General features: G+C 43.3%; 1 protein-coding gene across 1 annotated transcript in view; it reads left to right on the forward strand.

Annotated features, from left to right (window-relative positions):
- LOC109911204 (protein MTSS 2-like) overlaps window positions 1–26,370 on the forward strand; it is a 1,013,245-nt gene that overhangs the window by 981,578 nt on the left and 5,297 nt on the right. The window contains exons 6-12 of the mRNA XM_048605577.1: window positions 1,053–1,127; window positions 5,411–5,568; window positions 7,611–7,718; window positions 15,536–15,633; window positions 19,147–19,357; window positions 21,759–21,833; window positions 25,669–25,845. Coding sequence (XP_048461534.1) covers window positions 1,053–1,127; window positions 5,411–5,568; window positions 7,611–7,718; window positions 15,536–15,633; window positions 19,147–19,357; window positions 21,759–21,833; window positions 25,669–25,845 — 902 coding nt within the window. The remainder of the gene's footprint in view (window positions 1–1,052; window positions 1,128–5,410; window positions 5,569–7,610; window positions 7,719–15,535; window positions 15,634–19,146; window positions 19,358–21,758; window positions 21,834–25,668; window positions 25,846–26,370) is intronic.

The raw sequence follows: 26,370 nt of genomic DNA on the forward strand, positions 1-26,370 counted from the left end.
TGACTTGGTGACAGGGTACCAGTCTCTGTGGAGTTATTTCAGAAGGCAAATGGAATTTTGGCATTTGTTGTGAAAGAAATAGAGTATAAATGTAGGGAAGTGTTGCTGCAATTGTACAAGGCATTAGTAAGACTGCACCTTGGAGTATTGCATGCAATTTAGGTCCCTTTACTTGAGGTGGGATATAGTTGCAGCTCAGAGGAGGTAAACTTGATTGATTCTATAGATAAGCGGTTTGACTTACTAAGATAGATTGAGCAGTTTAGGCCGTTACCCTCTGGAGTTTAGAAGTGTGAGAGCTCTAATTGAGGTGTATAATATGCTACGGGGTACAAAATAGCTATACAGAGGATATTTCCTCATGTGGAGCAACCTAGAACAAGATGTCATAGTTTCAGGATAAGGGAAACAGATGTAAAACAGAGATAAGGAGTAATGACCTCTCTCTCCGGGTCGTGAATCAGTGGAATTCAGTACCCCAGTGTGCAGTGGATGTTGGGACATTTGAGGGGGAGATAGACAGATTTTTAATTACTATTGGGTTGAAGGGTTATGGAGAGTGGGCAGGGAAGTGGAGTTGAGGCTGAGATGAGACTGGCCATGATCATATGAAATGGTAGACCAGGCTTGAGGGGTTCAGTTGCCTACTCCTTGCTCCTAATTCTTATGTCCTTACAAACACTGAAATCTATGTGCTAAAATCCTGTTGACTTCTACTGAGTACAGAAATATTCAGGGTCCTCCTTCACTCGTATCCCAGGCTACAGATAAAGGAGCAGGGTGTAGGAACGACGTAGAAACAGGTACAGAGTGGGAATGGGAATTTGAATGTGCCAAGTTGTTTCGTAAAATTCCAAGTGTGTAGACTTTCAACTGTCCGTGCCTGTCCCATTCAGTCCCAGTGCATTCACTTCCAATGAGCTTGGGCCATTGAATGTTTGATCCCCATCAAGAATCTCGCATTCTGTCTCTCGGTGTACCCGTGGCGTCAGAACCCTGGGTGGAAATCCTGACTGATCTGGCAGTGACGTATTGCTCTCTCCTCCCCTCAGAGTACAAGCGAGCGAGGCACGAGATCAAAAAGAAATCGTCTGACACGCTCAAGCTTCAGAAGAAAGCTCGGAAAGGTGGGTGTGCTGCTCATAGACGGTAGTCTGCTGTAATAGACACTCCCACTGGTACAGCTGCAAATGGAGACAGCGCACATCAGACCCAGGTCATGAATACAGGTTAAACATTTGTGCCAGATTAGATGACCGTTTGTGTTTACATGTGGCTCTAAATATGATCCAGTATCCTGATACTCAGTCCACTTGGCCCTTTCTCCACACAGGATACTGTTTCACACACCAGAGAGATGTTTTTGAACAACCTGAGGTAGTTTGGATATATGTGGAGCTAAGCATGATCGATATTTTAAACTCAACGCAGCAATCGCTCATGCAAATTGTGGAAATTGTGACAATATTCTCCAGAGCCATTACCCCACTGGTCAGGTTTAATCGAGAGGTGTTGAGGGGGTGTACTTTAAGCTGTGCCCTCCTTTTTTTTTTCTCCAGTGTCACTAACACTGATGTTCACATTTCTTCCTTCTCTGATACTCCTCCTTTCTCCTTTTCCGCTCTTTTCCCTGTAGAACTCCTTGGTAAGTCACATGGACATGTCTCTTTCTCTGTGCTCTCATAGTTGATATTTTCGATCCTTCCACCTTGCACAATCAGTGTCTGGGCAAGTGCTGAACATACAAGATTGCTCCATGTGTTGAGCTGGTTAAGTGTCAAGTGTTTACCTCTTGGTCTCTTGGAGTGAGACTGCATATGTGGGGAGCAAAGTTGAAGTTGGGTTGGCAATATTTGATGGAACTGTATGAAGGGAGTTTTATTGTGTATGTCCCTGTGCTGGGAGTGTTCGATGGGGACAGTTTCACTCTGTATCTAAACCTGGGCTGTCCCTGTCCTGGGAATATTACTCTGTATCTAACGCCATGCTATATCAGCTCTGCATGAAGACTGATCATATAATTCACCGCCGCCACTTTCCTGCAGAATTTCCATATTCTTTAATTCCTAAAATTTATCTATCCTCCAATAGATTCAATCCCTGAATCCTCTAGGGTAGAAAATCCCCACAATTCATAACCATCTGAGTGAAGAAATTTCTCACCTTTGCCCTAAAAGTATGCTAATGACCCCCGATTCTTAAAAACTCCAACCAGAGAGAACATCTTCCTGCACCTTTAAGAAATGGATACAGTTCAATACAATTACTTTACATTCTTCTGAACTGTCAGATATATGGGCATTGGGAACGGTGCTTGAAAATTTCATAACAGCGGAGGAGAATCTTCCTCTGACTTGAACTCCAGCACTTGCTTCCAACATTGACTGTTCAACGCATCTTTCTTCTGCATGTGGACTGCTGTAGCCTGGGGCCTGTAGTGGCTGATGAGTGCGGGGGAGTTGGATTGGGGGAGGAGGGAGTGCAGGAGAGGTGGGGGGGGGGGGGCGGGGGGGGGAGGGAAGAGGCGATCACGAAGAGGAGTGGGGCGAGTGAGGGCTGTATGCAGGGAGGTGGAGGTGAAAGGCGTGGGGACTGTCTGTCTTGCTGGTGTCTTACTCGTGCTATGTTAAAAGTCAAACTGTTGCATGACTATTCCGTGGAATGCCTCGTGGTCGATTAAATCTGTGCTGGTGAGCATCCCCTGGTCTTGTGCTTGTCTCGGTGTTTTAATTTGTTTTCAAGGCTCGGTGTCTGGAGGGTGTTGGGTGAAATTGTCTTTCAAATTGGAACCTGCACATTAATTCTCCTGTTAAACTCCTCGAGAGGAACATGAGCTGCTCTGAGTTTGTGAACCACAATTTTAGTGGCATCGCAGCAGTGGGACAAGGGAGCACACAGACCTCTACCACTTCCACTGCCCCCTGCTGGAAGGTGTGGGTTTGATGGTGTCAGTCCTGACTTTTGTTGCGATGCCATCTCCAGCTGACTAGCTCCTTCATTTTTGAAACTGAAGCCCACTACAGCCTCAGTAGAGGAGGAGGGATAGGGTGGGATGTGTACAGAAAGAGGCAGTAAGCCCTATAGACAAAGGTTTAGGACGGCATGGTGGCTCAGTGATAGCACTGCTGCCTCACAGCACCAGGGACCCGGGTTTGATTCCAGCCTCAGGCGACTGTCTGTGTGGAGTTTGCACATTCTCCCCGTGTCTGCGTGGGTTTCCTCCAGGTGCTCTGATTTCCTCCCACAGTCCAAAGATGTGCAGGTTAGGGTGGATTGGCCATGCTAAAATTGCCCGAAGTGTCAAGGATGTGTAGATTAAGTGGGTTATAGTGGAGTGGGTCTACGTGGGATGCTCTGAGGATTGGTGTGGACTTGTTGGGCCGAAGGGCCTGTTTCCACACTGTAGGGATTCTATGATCTGTTAATCTATAAGAGAAAAAAATGAACTGAATTCCAACAATAAAAGGTGTCTTTAAGGAGCACTTTTCACCATCTGAATCTGTCCCAGAGCACTTACTCAAAGGTCAAGGCCGCAAAGCCTGCCCAAGGGGTTGATAAGTATTAGTTAATCCACACTTTGAGCCACTCTTTCAAGATGTAATGAAGCATTTAAAAATGATTTTTTCATTGAATGAGAGTGTTGCCGTTGTTCCCAATCCCTAATTGCCCTTCGAATCGAGTGGCGACTTGAGGGCAGTTGAGAGTCTATCCCATTCCTGTGGGTCTGGAGTCACCTGTAGGCCAAGACCAGGTAAGGATGGCAGATTTCCTTCCCTAAAGGGCGTTAGTGAACCAGACGTGTTTTACAATAATGGATGAGTTTCATAGTTGTCATTTAACGAGGCTAACAACTGTCAGTGAGTTAATGATAACAATAAACCACTACAGAGCTTTTTTGCTTCAGATTTGTTAGTTAATTTGGATTCCATCGGCTGCCGTGGCAGGATTTGAACCTCAACTGGAAATCCCTTAATTCAAATTATAACAACTGCGTTTATCTGTAAAAGGTTGAAAATGTAACAGTCATTAAATATTTGTTTCTGAGAACTACAACTCTGAATTGCTAATACACTAAGTGTTCTTCCTTTTCCCTCACCTGCTCTGTTTCTAATTCCATGTGATCATATTCCACATTTTTCCACCTCCAGTTCTCTCTTCGCTCTCTTTCCCCTCCTGGAACATCCTGTCATTTCCCAAATCTATCCCAATCTTGCTTACAACTCCATGTCTGAATTCCTACAACTGGGTTTCCATAGTTCAGAAATGAGTCTTGTCGAGATCATAAATGGTATCCTGCATGATTGCCTGTGTGGGCCAGCGAGTAAAGAGATGATGGGTGAACCAGATTGGGAACTAGTTAGGACTCAGGCAGCCCGAATTTCAGATTTATAGATTTACAATTTCTGGTTTACAGAGGATACAATGTGGGAGAGCAGCCAGGCGTATGTCAGAACAGTTGAGCCTTGGATTAAATCCAAGGCATTATGGAAGCTTTCAGCAGCAGATGAGTTGGGACAGGGGAGGAGATCGGTGAGCTACAGAAGTGGGAACAGGCATTCCCTGCGATGGCGCCAACTTGTGATCGGAAATTTCTGAGAATCAGGCTGGACAACCTTGGTTAGAAACAGACTGGCTTAATCTCAGGCTGTTGCCCATGGAGAGGGATGGAGTTGGTAACTAGAGAGTGTACTCTCAGTAAAGGTTCACTCCCTGGTTAAGATTTTGTGTGATTTCCCTTCCTCTACCTGAAAGCACAGGCTCTGCGCCAAACCTTAAGCCTCTGTCAGTCTGGTTTAACTGGTTGCCTGTGTTTTTTTTTTCAGCCCTTTGCTTTAAGGAAGCCATCTGTATTCCACCTGTCATTTTCAGACGTTTGCCCCACTGGGAATGTAACTCTGACTTGAGGTTGTTTACCTTCCCAAGTTTCCCTCGAGTGTTCCAAAATTAAAGGTTTGTAACTTTAATCAGACAACATGAAAGAAAGAACAATTTGGGCATTTTCATCTGTCACAATAAATACACAGGACTGAAGATTTCCTGGGATATACAGGGTCCCTGGTGTGCACTTACTCAACTATGTCATAGAGCTGTTTCTTGTGTGCACTGGATTGTGGGTACTACAGCCACCATTAACCATTTGATGCCTTAGAATGGGAGTGGAGGAGATGGGTAGAGATGGGTGGGCCTCTGGTGAATTAAACCCCTTCCGTCAATATGATACCTCCCCCACCTCAAATACTGCGCAATCTCCATTGAAACTGCTGTGAGCTAGTACTGCAGATTCCTGTAAGGAGTTAAAACACAAGAAAAGGCCCTTTGTTTAACTAGGCCTTGCACATACCACAGGAACTTGTTATTCCTCTCCATTTGTCTGCGGTGGAATTATCATTCTTCTATGTTCCTGATCCAGGTAAAGGTGACCTGAGGCCACAGGTGGAGAACGCAGTTCAGGATGTGAATGACATGTACCTGTTACTGGAGGAGACCGAGAAGCAGGCCGTGCGGAAAGCCCTGATCGAGGAGAGAGGCCGATTCTGCACTTTCATCACCTTCTTACAGCCTGTGGTGGTAAGGAGCAGCCAGGGCCCTGTTCAGTATTGGCAAAGATGATTGAACAAACCATTGAACAGGAAATGTCACTCTGAACCATGCACTTTTGATGTTTCGGGGCACAGTGCCAGCCAGCTAAATACCTGGCCAGACTGAGATGAAGGTCTCTCGTCCTTGGGTCTGCGGCTAGCCATGAAAGGATAGACAAGAACCAAGCTTGAGTCTTAACGCAGCCAAGAGTGAGTGAGCCTGTCGATGTGGTACAGAGCCAGCCAGGAGTGGCGAATGGGAAGATTTCACATTTGAGATCAGGATTAAGGAACTTAGTGGTAGGCTGTCTCCTCAGGTCTGGGTGTAAAAATAGAAAACTTTAACCTACTGAATGGGACAAAATGGAAGTTGTTTAGTACCTGGGCTGTGACTGCCCTGTCCATGGGTAAAATGAAGATTGGATTCAATTCCCAACAGTAACATTCCCCACCCAAAACATTCATGGGAATTTCTTCATCTTTAATCTGGCGATGCTACAGTGTGTACCTTCATTCATTCTAACCTGTCCCTAACGCTCTAATCTCTCACATTGTAGATTATTGCAAATACCTTGCAGTAATCAGAATTGTATTCACCTCATTCTGATGGCATGTTGGCAAATAGTAAATATGTCACTGCCAAACTTCTAGAACTCCCTCCCTAACAGCATTGTGGGTGTGTCAGTAGCACACGGATTGCAGCAGTTCAAGAAGGCAGCTCGCTACCACCTTCTCAAGGGCAACTAGGGATCGGTAACTAATTCTGGCCAAGCCAGCGATGTTTACATCACACCCAAACAAATAAAGAAACACTCTCAAAAAGTGGGCTTTGAAGGAATAAATGCAACTTTGTATTAAGGGAGTGAAAGTGCTTCTTTAAATTTATTAACGGGATGTGCGCGTCGCTGGCCGGGCAGTATTTATTGCCCATCGTTAATTGCCAAGAGGGCAGTTACGAGTCAGCCACATTGCTGTGGGTCTGGAGTCACATGTAGGCCAGACTGGGTAAGGATGGCAGTTTTCCTTACCCCAAAGGACATTAATGAACTGGAGGGTTTTTCACTACAATCGACAACAGTATCGTGGCCATCATTAGACTCCTAATTCCAGATTTTATTTTTATTATTGAATTTGAACCAGTCCGTAGAAACCTTACCTGGGTTTCTAGATTGATTGTCTAGCAATAACCATTAGGCCATCACCTCACTTCGCTGAATATCACTTTTCTCGAAATAAAAATTCAACGGTGTGTCAAACAGGCTGCAGGCTATACAGAGTCAGCATTAATCCCCACGCCCCGCTGTTACAGCTATCAGTCAAGGTTCAAATGAACCAAAATCCAATGTATATTGATGGAAAACAGGCCTAAAGAAATATTATCATTCACCACCACCCCCCTGCCCTTTAATTAGACTCCAGTCTGTAACTCACTCCTGCGTATCCATTAGTTCATATGTAAGCCACCTGTAAATACATTCCTGGGTATCCATTATTCTATATACTAACTGTCTGAACCCCTCGATTAGATTCAAGTCTGTAACACACTCCTGGGTATCCATTATTCTGTATATAAACCATCTGAACCCCTCGATTAGATTCCAGTCTGTAACTCACTCCTGGGGATCCATTATTCTATATATAAACCATCTGAACCCCCCGATTAGATTCCAGTCTGTAACACATTCCTGGGTATCCATTATTCTATATATAAACCATCTGAACCCCTCAATTAGATTCCAGTTCAAAGTGGAGATCAAGTACACTGGAGGGCAAGTGATTAAATCAGTCTGGTCTCCCTCTCTTGCTCACTGTTCGGGGGCACTGGGATGGACAGTGGGAATATGTAGGTAAATGTGGGCAGGTTTGTTGATAGCCATGATACCCCTACCTTTCTTCTTATTATGAAGTATCTCCCTTTGAAATACTGCTCATTTCTGTAGTAGGTAACCGTTTGTGTCACTATCACTGGAGGGTCTAGACATGGAGAAAGGATGGCTAACCAAGTGATTTACGGGATCTGTGTTTCTTTAGGACGGAGAGATTGCAATGCTGGGCGAGATCACACACCTACAGGCAATTGTTGATGATCTTATTGTTCAGACTGCAGAACCTCACAAGCTGCCTCCAACCAGTGAGCAGGTAGGGAGAGACCATCAACAATGCTCTCAGTTTTCTGTTATTAACTTGCTGTGTGTGTGTGTTAAAGAGGTGAGTATGAATTTGAGTAGACAGTATGCAATAAGTTTGCAGGCTCAGCCTGAAGCAACTAGCCATGGACTCGGAGCACAAAGGTGACTCACGTTTGACACTGTGGGCAGAGGTTCTGTTGAGTCATGTTCATGCGTAAGGCCCAGCCTGGAGGACTGACAGTCTAGACCACACCCTAGGATAATGCAATCTCCTATTAACATAAAAACAAGGAGCCCAAGTAGGCCATCCAATCCCTTGAGCCTGCATCACATCGAGTGAGATCATGGCTGATCTGATTGTAAAACCAAATTCACATTCCTGCTCTTATTGTTAACCTTTCACCCCCTTTTATAGCAAGAATCTATCCATTCCTACCCTAAAAATATTTAAAGACGCTGTTTCCACCGTCTTTTGGGGAAGAATGTTCCAAAGCCACTCAATCCTCTGAAAGAATTCCTCTGAACTGCCTATACTACATTTATATCCTTTCTGAAATAAGGTGACCAGTACTATATGTAGTACTCCAGATGTGGTCTCACCAGTGCCCTATATAACTAAGGTATAACCTCCCCACTTTTGCATTCAGACCCCCTCACAGTAAATTGTAACGTTCTGTTAGCTTTCCCAATTACTTTCTGTACCTACATGCTAACCTTTTATCATTCGTGTACAAAGGCATCTAGATCCTGCTGCATCTCAGAGCTCTGCAATCTCTCAATGTTGAGAAAATTCTGTCAAAATTAACAGGTTCACATTTTCCCAGGTTATTCGGCATTTGCCAGATCGTTGCCCACTCACAGAGCCTATCTTTTTATAAGCTCCTAGCGTCATCTTCACAACTTACGTTCCTATCTACTATTGTCTCATCAACTAATTTGACAACTGCACCTTTTATTTATTCATCCAAGTAATTTGAGTTGTAAACAACTGAGGTCCCAGCACCAATTCCTGTGGCACACTGCTTGGTACACCTTGCCAACCTGAAAAAGACTAATCTATGCCTACTGGCCGCTTCCTGTTACCCTGCCAACCTTCTATTCATGCCAATATGCTACTCCTTATACCATATGCTTTGATGTGGCATTTTATCAAATGCCTCCTGGAAAATTTAAGTGTAGTACCTCAACTGGTTCCCCTTTATCCACAAAACAAGTTACTTCTTCAAAAGGATTTTAATAGATTCATTAAACATGATTTCTCTTTCACAAAACCATATGGACTGATTACCTTGAACTCAACAAAATGCCCTGCTCTGATTTCTTTAGTTGTGACAGACGTTAAGCTAATTGGCCGGTAGTTTTCTGCTTTCTCTCTCCCTCCCTTTTGGAATAAAGGAGTTACATTCAAATCTAATGGGACCTTCCCCAAATCTAGGTAGCTTTGTAAAATTCATAACTTTCTAGCTAGTTCGTTTAAGGCTCTAGGATAAAGTCCATCAAAACCCAGTAACTTGTCAGCCCACAGCACCACCGATATACTCAGGACCACTTCTAGGTGGGACTGTAATTTTCCTGAGTTCCTCCCTCCCTTCCATTATTGACTTTCTATGCTTCTGGGATGTTACTTGTACCCCATAGAGTGAAGACTGATGTAATATGAGTGTTCAATTCATCAGCCATCTCCCTATTTTCCCTCAATTAATTCTCCAGTCTCATTTGTAAAAGACCAATTAATTACCAGTTGTGCGAGCTAAGACCCAGAACAGAGCCTAATTGGCAAATTTGCTCTCTGTACCAGTGCAAGTGGAGAGGCAAGGATTTGAAAATAGTGAGAACAGGATTGTGCTTTTGAACAATTTAAAGGAGCTTTATTCTGTATCTAACTGCATGCTGTACCTGCCCTGGGGCCGTTTGGAAGGAACTTTATTCTGTATCCAGCCCCATGTTGTATTTGCCCCTGGGAGTGTTTGGTGGGTACAGTGTAGAAGAAGCTTTACCCCATGCTGGATCTGTCCGGAGAGTATTTGATGGGAACAGTGTATAGAGAAAGCTTTACTTTGTATCTAATCTTGTGCTTTACCTTCCCTGGAAGTGTTTGATGGGAACATTGCATAAGGAGTTTTACACTGTTTCTAATCTTAGTTGAACCTACTCTGGAATTGCTTGATGGGATAGTGTGGAGGCACCTTTATGTATCTACGCTCATACTGTACCTGCTGTGGGAAAGTTTGATGAGATAATGTAGAGGGAGTTTTACTACAGGGACAACATTACTATGCACTCCACTAAAAAACGGTTAACCTGTGGACTCAGAACGCAGCCATTATTGAAGTAATTTTATTTATGTCTTCACGACAGAATGAGCAGTAGTGAGGGCTCTACGCTACACTCACTCCCCCACATAATAGATAACTTTGGCATTAAAATGTAAAATGGTATATGTTTGCTGTAATCACAACCAAAACATATATAATCAATACTTCAAGTCATTCACATTTAAAAATAAAAGTTCCCTAACACCCACCTGTTCAACAGCAAATACCAGTGTTTGACAAAAAATATTTTTTAAAGCTTTATTTCTCTCTACAAACATTCAATTAATCTATCTGGCTTTGTTCTCTCTCTCTCTCTCTCTCTGCCTGTATTTCCATGAGCTTGATTCTGTTACCTCAACATCCCTGACTGCCTCAAATTGGAACTTTGACTTTGAACATCAACTCATCTTAACAACTGGTTCTGTGACATTGATTTATCTTAATTGAAGATCCTGACTGATTTTCATGTGTAAAACGAGCAAATCTTAAATTTATTTGTGACTTTTTCTCTCTTTGGACTATCATTTGGGAATGTAAGAGGAATGTGAGCTATGAGAAGTTTTCCTTGCCAGATTTCCGCTCTCAAATAAATGATCGACATGACACTGACCAAGTTTTTTTTTCCCAACCTTGACTAGATATGAAAGAGCCCAAGTCTCCTTACAGCAACTCCATTCACTTACTACTTCCTATCACCTCAGTGCCTTTTTACTCTGACCAGCTCTGAACTTAAGTTAAATACCCCATGCAGCAAGGCTCTCCTTCTCTTTGTTGTGATTCTCAATTACTTGGTTAGTAATGTTGGGTTTAAACAACTTAAACCTTATTTTCAGGGCTTGTTTAAATATTACCTTGTAAAGTAAGCAATTTGCTGTAGGCTGTGATGTTATTGTATAAAAGTATGATGAAAAGCATATTGGCATCATTTTTCAAACTTTGGATTTCAAAATAGAGGCAGGCATTCATGGTTACTTTGATAAGGGGTTTCCTTTTACAAACAAAAAAAAGGTCAGAGAGTCCTTCCAGAATAGTGACCAAATACAGACTTTGTCAGAATGCAGGTGACTAGAACCCTGTGGTGTTAATGGAAAGATGTTTATACTGTTGGGTTTGCAACAGGTAGAGTAAACATGTAAGGCTTTGTTTTCAGATTACAAGAATCTAGGAATGAGCACTTGTCTTAAAAAAAAAAGTTCAGTCCAAGAGATACTAGAATTGAGTTGAGAAACAAGTCCAGTTTCCCAACTAGGAAGAGGATTCGGGGCTGTTCGGAGAAAATGTTACCTCAGCAGAAGGTAACATTAGTTGGTAAAACTTCTAAACCAAGAGATCTTGGTTCAAAATCTATTGACATGAACTTTTCACAAATATTAGAACCTAAATAAGTAAGCCTAAGTAAGCTGTGCACAGTCAGGAATGTTGCGATTGGGTAGAGCACTTGTGGATTGGGAGGCAGGAATTTAGAATTTGGTGCTTGTAAAATGCTAGGGGGTTGGAGGGGTAAGCATTGTGTGGTCCCTTTAAAAGATGATGTGCTTTTTCTGAGCTTAGAAATTTAAATGGTTGTGAGCAGCAGTTTCAAAATTTGCAAGTACACAGAAAGCACTCAAATTGAAACAAAAGGCTATACAGTTAGCAGGCCAAGCAGCAGTTTTTACCAAGACACCAAGTTTTTGAATTTTGCCAATCAATTTGAACCAGGCACTTAGATACCAAAAACCAATTAAATTTAAATCTGTTGGTTTTGACAATCTAGGTGGCCTGGAAAAATCAGGTTGGTAGTGGAGCTCAAGGAAGGGACTTCATGGAATGTCTACAAGATTTTCTTTTGAGCATCTTGTGGAACAGGCAACACTGGATTTGGTGATGTGTAATGAGGCAGACTTGATTAGGGAACTGACGGTGAAGGAGGCACTGACCCCTAGGGGACAGTGACCATAATACGATAGAATTCACCCTGCAGTTTGTGAGAGGAAGAGGCTGGAATCAGAAGTAAAGGTATTACAATTGAGTAAAGGTAACTACAAGATGTGAGGGAGGAGCTGGCCTGAGGTGATTGGAAGGGGACCCTAGCAGGAAAAAAATTGGGAGTTTCGGGTGTTAATTTGGGAGGCATAGTAGAGATCCATCCCAAGCAACGATAAACATACCAAGGGAGGATGAGACAATCAATGCTAACAAGGAAGTCAGGGACAGCATAAAAGCAAAAGGAAAAACAATGTGGTGAAGATCAGAGGGAAGCCAGAGGAGTGGTCAGTCTTTAAAAACCAGCAGAGAACAATAGCAATTTGGGGATGGGTGATGAAATATTAGGTTAAGCTAGCCAGTCTTAGAAATGAAGATTGCAAGAGTTCTTTTGAATATATGAAAGGTAAGAGAGAGGCAAGAGTGGACATTGGACCAATGGAAAAATGAGGCTGCAGAACAAGTAATGGGGAGCAAAAAAACAGCAGAAGAACTGAATAAATACTTTGTACCGGTCTTCATGGTGGAAGACACCAGCAGCATACCAGAACTTCATAGGCACGTGTAGTGGTCATCACTAAGAAAGTGTTGGGGAAGCTGAAAGATCTGAAGTTGGCAAAATCACCTGAACTGGATGGACTACACCCCAGGGTTTTAAAGGAGGTAGCTGAGGAGATTGTAGAGGCATTGGTGGTGATCTTTCAGGAAACAGTGGAGGGAGGGAGGGTCCCAGAGAACTGGAAAATGGTGAATGGAACACCCCTGTTTAAGAAGGCAGGGAGCGAGGCAGAAGACAGGAAACTGTAGGCCGGTTAGCCTGACCTCAGTTATTGGTAAGATCTTAAATGAGATTGTGGAGTCCATGATAAAATAGGGCTGAGTCTGCACATCTTTGTCAAGGGGAGGCCAGGCCTGACAAATCTGTTGGAATTCTTTGGAGGCAATAAACAAATTAGACAAAGGAGAGTCAGTGGACATGATCTATTTGGATTTCCAGAAGGACTTTGTCAAAATGCCACACAGGAGGCTGCAAAATAAGAAAAGAGCCCATGGTATTAGGGGCAAGGTGCTAGCATGCGTAGAGGATTGGCTGACTGGCAGAAGGCAGAGTGCAAGGATAAAGGGGTCTTCTAGGAGAGTTCTGCAGGCGTCCAAGTTGGGGCCACAACTGTTCACCTTCGACATTAATGATATGCACAAAGGAACTGAGAGCATTGTTGCTAAGTTTGCAGATGACACAAAGATAGGTGGAGGAGCAGGTAGTGTTGAAGAAGCAGGGAGGCTGCAGAGGACTTGGACTAGGAGAATGGGCAAAGAAATGGCGGATGGAGTACAATGTGGGAAAGTATGAAGTTATGCACTTTGGTAGGAAGAAGAGGCGCAGACTAATTTCTCAATGGGGAAAAGTTTCGGAAATCTCTAGCACAAAGGGACTTCGGAATTCTAATTCAGGATTCTCTTAAGGTTAACATGCAGGTTCAGTTGGCAGTTAGGAAGGCAAATTTAATGTTAGCATTCATTTCAAGAAGGCTAGAATCCAACAGCATAGATGTACTGCTGAGGCTGCATAAGGTTCTGGTCAGACCACGTTTGGAATATTGTGAACAGTTTTGAGCCCCTTTTCGCAGGAAGGATGTACTGGCATTGGAGGGGGTCAAGAGAAGGTTTACAAGTATGATCCTGAGGATGAAGAACTTGTCATGTAAGGAGCGGTTGAAGACTCTGAGTCCTTACTCGATGGTGTTTGGAAAGATATGGGGGGGATTCTGATTGAAACTTACAAAATCCTGAGAGGCCTGAATAGAGTGGACACGAGGAATATATTTCCATTAGTAGGAAGACTAGAACCAAAGGGCACAGCCTCAGAGTGAAGGGAGGACCCTTTAGAACTTGGATGAGAAGAAATTTCTTTTGACCAAGGATGGTGAATCTGTGGAACACATTGCCACAAAAGGCGGTGGAGGCCAAGTTATTAAGTGCACTTAAGGCAGAGGAAGGTCCTTGACTAGTAAAGCAAGAAGGCAGGAGAACAGGATTTAGAAATATAATCAGCCATGATCGAATGGCAGTGCAGACTAAATGGGCCGAATGTCCTAATTCTGCTCCTATACCTTACGTTGTAAGTGTCATCAATTCTACTAATCTGCAGATTTGGAAAAGTCTCATCAAATTGCATTTACAGTCTTTGGCAAAGGAACTTTAAAAGGTCAGTTAAATGCTACCTAAAGAGCACCAACAAATAATTTCTTAGACTTGTGTCTCTGCAATAGGTACCATCAAGAAACAAGTTTAAACCTCGTTTTGCAATGTTGTGAATTCATTCTGTTTTCTACATTTAGCTTGTTTTTTAAAATTTCTTCTTTTGTGGAATAAATATGTCCTGTTGTTATTGAAATTCCACAGCTTTCTGGTTAGTTGCAGTTAACCATCACGTCAACTAACAAAGCAAACATATGATCTATCAAGCCGGGTCTTACTCTAGGGTCTGGCTTTTCAGTAGTGCCATCAGCTGAAATCAAAACAACTGAATTGTTCAATTTGTATGAATTTGATACATGGAAATTACTGCCTTGTCAGTTGTATAAAGACCTCATAACGTGCACTTCTTTCTGGAGCTCCGTTCAGAGCTGGGTGATATGAAAATATTAGAGTGAGTTTTACTCCATTCATATTCAGAAATATTTTAGACTCTTCTGACAGAAGCTGTAGGCCATTGTCTGACACTGACATCTCTGGCACTGATACAAATACAAGCCAACTTCTGAAAATTTTCATGGTCTTGCCACTTGTAGACTCGGCAGTTATCCATTTACCACAGCTGTCAATCGAAACAAGGTCATCTTTACCTTTCATTTGAAAAAACTTGTCTTGTACTTAGTCTCACAGGTTTTCTTGACGGTAAAATGCTGATTCAGAACTTCATAATGCTATTCACACCAAGTTGCCACTAAATAGCTGAGTGGTTGGGGCACAAAGCTGTCAAAAATATAATCAGTGATTTTGACATGTTAAAACTACTCGAGAGTTATCAGTCTAAATTAAACACTGAGTAAAAGAAGGAGATATCAGACCAGCTAACCAAAAGCTTGGTCAGGGAGGTAGGTTAATCATCTTAAGGGAAGATAGAGAGACAGAGGTTTAGGAAGGGGATTCCTGAGTTTAGAGCCTAGGCAGTTAAAGGCACAGCCATCAATAATGGAATGTTTAAATTTGGGGAGCACCCTGGGCGAAGGGATAGTCTGGGGGAGCACCCTTGGGTGAAGGGATAGTCTGGAGGTGTACCCTTGCATAGAAGTTTGCAAAGTTATTGATAGCAGTTTGCATTCAGGGAGATCTCAGGGATGTGGAGGGTTTCTGTGAAAGTACAACCTTTTTTTTAAAATATGATAAAGTTTTTTTTCATATGATAAAGTTTTCAAAGAGATGTTCTCATTTGTTTTTGTCGTGAACTGTTTTCAAAGAGTAGAATGAAAGCTGCATTCTTCTTTAGGGCTTTGAGTCCTCTACCACAGCTGTAACCTTCACCATTTCTGTGCTTCCTATGTAGGTGATTAAGGATCTGAAGGGGTCTGACTATAGCTGGTCCTATCAGACTCCTCCATCTTCACCCAGCAGCTCCAGTTCCCGAAAATCCAGCATGTGCAGGTATGTATGATTGGACAGGCCAATTGAAACCTCATCACCATCCACATCCACTGCCCTGTGGTGGGAATATTTCTGACTGGCCTCCTTATTTAAAAGGAATGTGTAATTCCTTGCAGAGCAGTTCAGGGAAGGATCACTCAGCTCATTTCTGGGAAGCATGGGATATCTTTTAAAGAAAGCTCATCTCATAAAGAAACATGTTGGGCCTATGACCATAGGAGTTTAAAAGAATGAGAAGTGATCTTATTGAAACATATAAGATCCTGAAGAGACTGGATAGGGTGGAGAGCGGGAGAATGTTTCCTCATGTCAGGGAGACTAAAACTAGGAGGAGTGGTTTAAGATCAAGAGGTCTATCTTTTAAGAAAGACCAGGGGATTTTTTTTTCCTGAGAAAATTCTCTTTTCCAAAAGCTGGTGGAGAATGGATCGTTGCGTTTATTCAAGGGTGAGTTAAGGTAGATTTTTGATACCCCAGGGAGTTGAGGGTTATGGAAGGGCAAACAGGAAAGTGGAGCTCAGACCACAATCAGATAAACCGTGATCTTACTGAATGGTAGAGCAAGTTTGAAGGGCCAAATGACATGGTCCTACTCTTATGTCTTATGTTCCTGATCTCGCCTTCTCAGGCACCATGGCATCACAAAGACTTAATGGTAAGTTTTGCGGCACTGAATACAGAAAGGGAGGATATCGCAGTTCTAATGGTTTAGGAAGATGGCTTCTTGTGATTGAAAAGCAGGGTCTACAGCATTACGATTAAACCAGTTGTCTGTACACCGCTGGTGGCGGGCACCTGGCACCGCCACCATGTGGGCTTTCGGGAAAGATACAAATCTTTTCTATTACAAAGCGGCTGCAGTTTCTGGGGAACAACTTCTGGGGAAAACGTGGCTCATTTTCCAAAACTTGAACTGAATTCTTACTGGAGAGGAGGGAATGATTTTTATAATTTTAGTTAAACGTGTAAACCTGTGGAAAGTGATGGAATATTTTGAGGACTTTCCTGCATGCCAACATAACTAACATCTGGTCCATTGCCCCTGCAGTTTCCTTCAGCAGACTGATACACTATTGGCTTGATTTGCAATTGGCTGTCCAACTACCAGTAATCTATTAATTAAAAATGTGTTTCCAGCACGTGGATTATTTCAGCTAATTTAGTGGACAAGTGCATGACACCGATCAGCTCACCGAGACACTGCCATTTGAAAAAGCTCCTGGTTCATTAAGGGGACACTTTTGATTGGATTGCTGGATTACACCGGAAGTTCTGAGGCAGTGCTGTCAAGCGAGGTTTATGGTCATGGACAAGTCATTGAAATACAATCAGCATGACCCAAACAGTCCTTTGGTGGACAATTCCATGCATGACTGAGTCTTGACAGTTAGGCTGATGTCAACCATATCACCAACCACATGCATCATCTCCTGTGAGCTCTGTTAACCACTGCATGTTGACTCAAAGTGATTTATTAGCGTTGATGTGCCTATCTCCATTTCAAGAGCACATTGATAGAACTATAGAATAATATAGCACAGGAGGAGGCCATTCAGCCCCTTGTGACTGCATTGGATCTTGCTAGGGCTATCCTGTTAGTTCCAGATCCCTGTCTTCATCCATTAGCAGTGTCATTTCTTTTTCTTTCCCCCTCCAAGTACTTATCTAATTCCCTTTTGGAATAATTAATGAATCTGTTTCCAGCACCCTTTCAGGTAGTGCTTACCAGGTCACGACAGATATCCTACTGTGGCTTTAGTTTTTTTTTGGTCAATTACCTTAAATCCCTGGTCTTTGGTTACCAAACATTCTGCCATTGGAATCAGTTTATCCATATTTACTTGATCAAACCCAACCTCAGCACCCCCCTACACAATTATTTTGAGTATCACTCGAACGCCATTTGATAGAGTCATAGAGATCTAAAGCTCAGAAAAAGACCCTCTGGCCCATTGCATCCATGCCAGTCAAAAAAGGACGACCTAACTATTCTAAGCCCATTTTCCAGCACTTGGCCCATAGCTTTGTGTCTTGGCATCGCAAGTGCACATCTAAATAAATTTTCAATGTTAAACAGGTTTCCATCATGCTAACGGTGAGTTCCGGATTCCCATCATGCTCTGGGTGAGAAAGCTTCTCCTCACAGCTCCTCTAAACCTTCTGCCCTTCACCTTAAATCTACGTCCTGTGGTCATTGATACCTCCGTCAATTGGAAAAGTTTCTTACTCTCTACCCTATTTATTCTCCTCATAATTTTATACATCTTCATCATGCCCTCTCTCAATCTCCTGCAAGGAAAGCAGCCCCAGTGTGTCCAATCTCTCTTCATAACTGAAACTCTCCAGCCCAGGCAACATCCTGGTAAATCTCCTCTGTAGCCTCTGTTGTGCTATCCCTTTCCAATAATGTGGATTCCAGAACAGCACACTATATTCCAGCTCTGACCGAACCAACATTTTATATAGCTCCATCATAACCTTTCTGCTCTTAAGAACTATGCCTTGACCAATGAAGAATGTTGGCATTTTTGCCAATCCCCCATTACCCTTGAACTGAATCATTGAATCACAGAATCCCTACAGTGCGGAAACAGGCCCTAGCCCAACAAGTCCACACTGATCCTCAGAGCATCCCACCCAGACCCATCCCTCTATAACCCACCTAATCTACACATCTCTGAACACTATGGGCAATTTAGCATGGCCAATCCACCTAGCCTGCACATCTTTGGATTGTGGGAGGAAACCGGAGCACCTGAGGAAACCCACGCAGACACAGGGAGAACGAGCAAAGTCCACACAGACAGCTGCCTGAGGGCGGAATCGAACCCAGGTCCCTGGCACTGTGAGGCAGCAGTGCTAAGCACTGAGCCACCGTGCCGCCCATTATGAGTGACATACTAGGCCATTTCAGAGGGCACGTAAGAATCAACTCCATTGCTGTGGGACTGGTGTCACATGTAGACCAAACCAGGTGAGGATGGCGGGTTTCCTTCCCTAAAGGACATTATCAACTAGAGGTGGTTTTATAACAATGGCTGATAGTTTGATGGTGCCCAGGACATGTATTTTCAATTCCTGATTTTATTAATCGCATTTAAATTTTACCGACTGCAGTGAGATTTGAACCTCTGTCCCCAGATCATTAGTTTGGGCCTCTGCATTGCTAGCTCACTGACATTACTATTATACCATTGTCCTCCTAAAGGGGAGGTTTGGTACTCGTGGTGCTACACACTCTACTGCCATCCATTTGAGATACGTTGCCAACTGATCATAAGTGGCAATCTAAAGGAGAGGGAGGAGACAGGAAAAGGACATATGCCAAACGAGAGCCAATGTGTATCATCCTCACGCCAATGCAAACACCCTTGCCCATTGCTTGTTTTGTAGCTTCCAGCTTTGTGCGTGATTTTTCTTTTGCGTGAGTCTGATCTTGTCTTAAATTGTCTCCCTCACCTTTCCCTCCCTCACGCCCTTCCACCACCACCACACCCCTCCCCAATCCCCCAGCAGTGTAAACAGTACAAACAGTAGCACTTCTCGCTCCAGTGGTTCCCAAACTCACTCACCAAGTTCAAACTATCGCTACCGCAGCTTGGCCCATCCTGCGAGTGCCAGCACCCGCCTTTCCAGTGTCTCCTCGCACGACTCTGGCTTCATCTCCCAGGACGCCATGTATTCCAAACCGCCGTCACCTATGCCATCGGATATTACCAGCCAGGTAAGTACAGTTTAGCTTCTTGCCTGTGTATTCCGGTGGTGACATGTTCATCCGAAAGTAAGGAATCATGAGCAAACCAATGTTCTTGCACTGTCAAATGTATGAGTCACAATGAACATGTCGATGAAAGAAGTTGCATTAACATATTACATCAGTATATTCCAAAGAGCCTCGCAGCCAATTTTGAAGAGCGGTTACCATTGTAAGGTATGAAAATGTGGCAGTCAGTTTGTGCACAGGAAACTCCCTACAAAACAGCAATGAAATAATGAACTGGCGTTATTTGTGACAATATTTAAGGGATCAAAATTGGCCAGCATGTAGGAGAATGCCGTTGAAAGGTACCAGTAGGATCTTTTGTGCCCACTGGAAAGGGCAGACAAGACTTTAATTTATCCTGTCCAACAGGCAGAAAGCACCTCAGGGCTTTCAACACTCTTAGATCCAATCAATTCATCAAAATACATCTTCCTACACACACAAAATTGTGTACAGGAAGATCTATTTTGTTTAATTGTATGCAACAAGGTTACATTTGTGATGGTAATGTATATTTCTTGGGGGTAAAATTAGACACATGTTTACGTTATTGTAACTTTCTGATAATTAATTTGAAGAGAACGTTAACACCATAAACATTCTAAGCCTATAGTATGATCACTTGCATTTATTTTGTACCTTGAACGTTGCTTCACAGGAATGTTAACCAGAACTCAGTAATGTGAGACAATGTTCTCACTGCTAATATTCTAATCACCCAACACCAGAATCAGAGGATGTTCGCAATTTTAACATTTTGAATCAATAACATACAAAGTAACAGCCGTGGCTGAGTTGGTTGCACTCTGCATTAAATTGGTTTCGGGTTCATGTTTGACTTAAGCACATAAACAGTCTCAGCACTCGCACCATTGCCAGTCCTGAGGAGAAGGAGAGAAATTCTAAAGTGCTAATATATAAACCCACAACACACAGCAGTAGGCTTCCACAGCAAATCATTCTATGTTACTGATGTGTCCTTGCTGCACTTTAAAACGGACTCACAACGATAACAAGTAACTATCATTTTCCCAGAGTTTTTACAAGAAGGCAGGTCCTACAAGGCCAATAGTGCCCAAAGCATCATCAGTTGTGTATATCATTTGGATTGCGTTTGGCTTGTTAAAAATAAACCTTCCTCAATACCAGACTAACTTAACTCTAAAATAGTAACACCAAGTATGAAAGTCGTTGATTCATTCAGGTCGAGCATTTACTTAGGTTTGTTATAACTTTAAAATATTGTGCTACAGTTGATGTAAAACAGAAAAACATTCATACAGAAAATGGAGTCATCTTTCCAGCTTAAAGTTCTCAGTCTTTTTGAGTTTCTGCGACAGCCAGGTTGATTTAGAGCATACAGTTCCTGATTGTTCCATACTGATACATGGTGAAGAAAAGTCTTGTATGGAATGAATTGCTTTGAAGCAATTTTACTGACATATGGCGGTGAACCAAACTGTCTCCTCTGTGGATCTGGCCGTGATTTTTTGATCATACAGTCATAGAATCCCTACAGTTTGGAAGCAGGCCATTCAGCCCATTGGGTCCACACCGATCCTCAGAAGAGCCCCCTCCTTATCCCTGTAACCCTGCATTTCCCACGGCAAACCCACCTAGCCTACATATTTTTGGACTGTGGGAGGAAACTGGAGCACCCGGAGTAAACCCACACAGACACGGGAAGAATGTGCAAACTCCACACAGACAGTCGCCCGAGGGTGGAATTGAACCCAGGTCCCTAGCACTATTAGGCAGCAGTGCTAACCACTGAGCCACCAGAACTGGGAATACTTGGATGATGGCAGTGCCCCATCTTCTGCTTTGCCGTCTCCATCCCACATTCCATTTTATTCTGTAGGGGACGGCAGAGTGCACAGCTTCAGAATTAGGCATAGAACCACTTTAATATGGCTCCCTCCCCATTCATGACCCCTTCCTTTGCTTGGATCTTACAATCAATGCTTTGACGTTGCATGTGATTGGTCATTTATGGGATCAATTGACCTCGGACACTCACGGCAGCCTGGAAAATCAACACTTACAGTCGCCAATCCATTCAGAACTGGGAATCAATGCTGCTTTATTTTCCCATCTTTGCCTTACCTGGCAAAGTTTGTTGAATGGTTTCCAGCAGCTTCAGAGTAAGCTCATGTAGTTTGGATACTATCAACAGGCCGTGTTATCCCCCTTTCCCAGTCCGCAGGGTAGCCCTCAGAACTAGAATGGTACGAACCGGCCAGTCCAGATTCTGTTCCTTGCAGAACATTCCTGCATGTTTGACAATCTAACCAGATGTGCTCTCTTCCCCTTTTATTGCTGCTCTGTCTCGTGTGACCTTTGAACCCTGGACGCCCGGCAGAAGTCATCAAGCTCCGCTTCCTCTGAGGCATCGGAGACGTGTCAGTCAGTTAGCGAGTGTAGCTCACCTACCTCGGTTAGTTCTAGCTCCACAACAGGAGCCTGGTCAGGTGGTGAAAAGGTGAATCACCCGTACCCATTGCCAATTCTGCAGTTGGGCCTGCAAAGCCAGAATCAGACAATGTAACTAAAATAAACGGGTTAACCCATGTTGCTTCTTAATTTATTCCAATGTATGTCTGAGACAATTGCAATGTCCCTTTTTGATATTGTAAGCTTTTGAAGTGTTTGTTTTTTTTAAGTATGTGAGTATGACTCAGTACACAATGACTTTACCATTAGCAGATTGTTCATTTTATGCTGAATGTACAGGGATCAATTCCTGACCACATCACACCCTACTCACTGCTTGTCACACTTAAATAATAGACCTATAGAAACCGCACATTTGTCTATCCATTGATTTAACCTGCTTGATAATTATGGGAAATTACATCGATTACTTGTATTTATCAGTACATTTAGAATAAAACATGATTATCAAACACGATGCTTGGCAAAACTAGATATTGTCTAGTTTAAGAGAGAGAAAACTTACAGGAATATCCAGTCTGACAACTGGAGATTTTTTTTGATGATTGGTTATGCAAATTTAAGCAGTGACTCAAAATATTGTAATCCCATTAGACGGTTAAAGGGACACAACAGATAAAGCTGCAACAATACATGGCAGAAACATTCAAAGGGGGTCTAACAGATACAAAGATTGCGAATACTTTGAAAGCTTACAGTATTTACCACAAATTTTATTGTAATATGTTCATGGGGAAATGAGGAAAGATTGACAGAGGTTTGGATGGTGGGCTGTGGGAGGCAGTTGATGAATATTTTGTTTGTCTGGCTTTGGAGGCCTTGTGCTCGTACCTACATTTCAAGGGAATGTTCCAAAAAACACAACTTGTCTTCAAAACAACCTCAGCCTACCCTGTCCTATTTTGTTAAAGCGAAACTGATTTGAAACATTGCTTTTCTCATGTGGCGATCACAGCCACTTTGAGGCCATCTTGCTGCCATGTTGCTTTGGATTTTAATGTTTTGGTGATTCGTAGCCATGGGACCTCCTGCCTGTTAATCTTGAGAAGCCCCTTCCTAGTTTGGTAGGTCTCTGTTTGGAAGACCAAGGACCTGATGTTGTGATTGAAGCAAAGATCAGGTAGTAGATTTTCACCTTGCCACCCTTGTCTAATGCTGATGTTGCAGATTGCTTTAATGGATTCGCCAATGACAGCTGATCCTACGCAATTGCAATTATCTGACTAGAAGCTTTCCCCATCACTTTGTTGTCAGCCCGGTTTTCCCTTGGTGTAGAAGTGCAGCTCAATCTAGATATTGCTACTCGATTCTAATGTAGCAGTAGCTCAGATGACCACTGCCAAATGGAACCACTATACTGACACAGTGGTGCTTGTTCCTTATCCCTAGAGCCCTGTTTTGATCAGTAACTTGTGATTTGAGAATTTTTTGCCAGGAGACCAGCATTCGGAGCCACAGAATGTTAGCATACCAGTCGCTCACATGACCAATAAGCACCTCCACTATTTTTTCATAACAATAATGGTGCTGATGATGTGGTAATGATAATGTCTCTATACCAATAATCCTGGGGTTCAAACCCACCATGGCAGCTAATGGAATTTAATTCCATTCATAAATCTGGAATTGCAAACTGATCTCAATGATGGTGACCATGAAGCTATTGTTGATTTATATTGAATTGTACTAATGTTCTTTAGGAAAGGAAATCTGCTGCCCTTACCTGATCTGGCCTACGTGTGTCTCTAAACTCACAGCAATGTGGTTTACTCTTAACCGCTCTTTGAAATGGCCGAACAAGCCAATAAGTTCAAGGGCAGTTAGGAATAGGCACCGAATCCTGACCGGAGAAGAATAAAGAAAAAAATGATTTAATCTCTGGATTTTTCCGGTCAAGTCATTAACCGGTACAAAATTGAATAGTAGGACACTCCTCCTGTGAGGGTGGTGTAAGGTATTATGAAGTTGTGTTTTTCGGGCATTTCCAATACAAACCCTCCAGTGGCTGCCCATTTGTTGCCTGTGCTGATATCATGTTCTTCCATCTGCAGTTCATGCCTGGGTATGTGTATTACCATCTTCCTAGTGAGTGCTGTTCACCTGCGTTCTCTGGCTCTGCTCCCATTATCCCTGACATAAAGGCTTGCAGTGAGCCTAATCCTGCTGTGCTCCCTGATCCCTTTCCCTTTAACCACTCCCTCGGACCTGGCACTGCTCTCTCATCAACGATTCCTAGTTGGAAGGTTTGTTTTCGTAACCATTTCATCTTTACTTGTTTTACTTTTGGCTTTTTTTCTGATCACATCCCTTTCACTCATCCGTCATCCCTCTCAAATCACTTGCATGTTTTAACCTCACAGTCAATTGTATGTAACCCACCACCCCCCACCCCAACTCCTTTTCGGGCAGCTTTTTCTGAGTGCAGCATGCGCTATGTCAAGCAACCTGGGGTTGCATAAAACTGGGATGATAAAGTTGAATTAACTGAGAAGTTAGCCATTCCCAGTGAGCTTGTGGGCGCGGTTCGTGATGGGAGTAGAAGCGAAGCTGAGTTCAGGGTTTGCAGTTTGAGGCCAGGCAGAAGCAGGAGAAAGGCAGAGAAAGAAATCTCAACTCTTAAAAAGGTCAAAGGATAAGAGAAAAAGGCCAAAAGAGAGGAAAGAAAAAGCAATGCATATCGAGGGAATAAAGGGCTAAAATGGAAGGTGCCCAGATGGCCAGAGGAAAAGGATGAAGTGATTCCAGGCTAAATGCAAATGGAGTGACATTCTTTGGGAGTACAACCGAACCCCGGTGGTTACAGTTTGTTTGTTCTTATTCACAAATCGTTGACTTCTTCCTATGGCGGTAACAAGATCATTGGAAATGAATGGAACTACTCTCAGCCCATGTCCTGTTGTGAATGAGCTTATAATGCCTTATGAGGTTCCCAATGTAAAATAGAAAAACCCAAACAGTAGCAACCCATGCTTGAGAGCAATGTTCACACAACACTGTCCTGGGGCATTTTATTTTACTGGTATCTTGGAGAGAATGTTGGTGCTATGGTAACAGCAATGGGCTAGTAATCCAGTGGCCCACATTCTGCAGACAAAAGGTTCAAATCCCATCACAGCACATGGTAACATTTAACTTCAATTGCTAAATCTGGAATTGAAACCTATTCTCAGTAATGATGGAGATTGTCATAAACACTGATCTGGTTCACTAGTGTCCTTTAGGGAAGGAAAACTGCCATCCTGACCTAGTCTGGCTTATATGTAACTCCAGACCCACAGTGATGTGGATTCCTCTTGGCTGTCTTCTGTATTGGCCCAGCAAGCCAGTCAGTTCAAGGGCAATTAAAGGATGGGGAACAAATGCCAGCCTTGCCAGTGACATCGACATCTCACGAAAGGATTAAGAACAAAAATGTGGGAGTAGGCTCCTGGGAAGTGAGGAAAGCTCCATTCAATGAAGTCAGTTTGGAAGCTCTACCACTGAGCATGCAGTGGAGGGACAGGGCCGTACTGTGTCCAGAATGGGAGAATTTTGCAGAGGAGGCTGGAAGCGGGTGAGGGGATATAACATGAGGACAGGGATGTTGAAGTAAATTTATTTGGGAAACAGTGAAGAGTGCTGGATGGGCAGAACCTAGTGCAGGCAAGGACTTGGGTGGCAAAGTATTGGGTGTCAATCCCAGAATGCTGTTTCTATAGCCCTCAAAAAGCTGCCTCGCTGTGATATTTCAACTAAACTAAATACTCGGCTGCCTTTAATATTGCAACCCATTGCTTTCTTGATCTTCTATTCACTGATCACTTCCCTCAACTTTGCAGGATTGGTCAAAACCTGGTCCATATGACCAACCAACGGTGAACACTTTGCAGAGACGCAAGGAAGCAGTGGAACGCTATCGGGAGGCAGAGACGGTCTCGGGCACTGTGGTCTATGCGGGGATTGGTGTGGATGAGATACAGAGGCCTCGCATGACAGCAGCATCATTTGCTGCTAAGGTACAGTATGTGAGTGCGCCATCCTTCCACGTTTGCAACCCTCACCATTCCACCCTCCCCCGCCCCAAACAACATCACCACCTGTGTGCCAGGATGTGTTGCACATCAAGGTCTCGAGATCTTGCCTTTAAGACGAATGGGTGTCTCCCCCATAATCTGGAAAGGGACAGGCCAGGGCAATGACCAGTTATCAAAGTGGTATCGCTGTATCTGCAGTACATGATTCAGCCTAAGACGTCAGCTGGAAAAGAAAAAGATAGGAACAGTGTAGGCCATTCAGCCCCTGGAGTCTGTCCTCTCATTCAGTTAAGTGCCCTTTCCTCAGTGGGTGCATAGATTTGATAAGCCTTTACAATACCTACACGGCCCTGTTATTCCTTGTATTGTTTTGCTGGCACTTGTCCGGTCTTGGAATGCTCAGGGACTGTGTACAAAGACCTGTTCATCTCGCTGCTCCCATATCGTTTTGCAGGGCAACCTTTATACCCTCCAGTAACTGTGGTGAGACGTTATCACATGGTCAGC

This window comes from Rhincodon typus, chromosome 15 (genome assembly GCF_021869965.1).
Source record: "Rhincodon typus isolate 14 chromosome 15, sRhiTyp1.1, whole genome shotgun sequence".
In the NCBI taxonomy this organism is placed as follows: Eukaryota; Metazoa; Chordata; class Chondrichthyes; order Orectolobiformes; family Rhincodontidae; genus Rhincodon; species Rhincodon typus.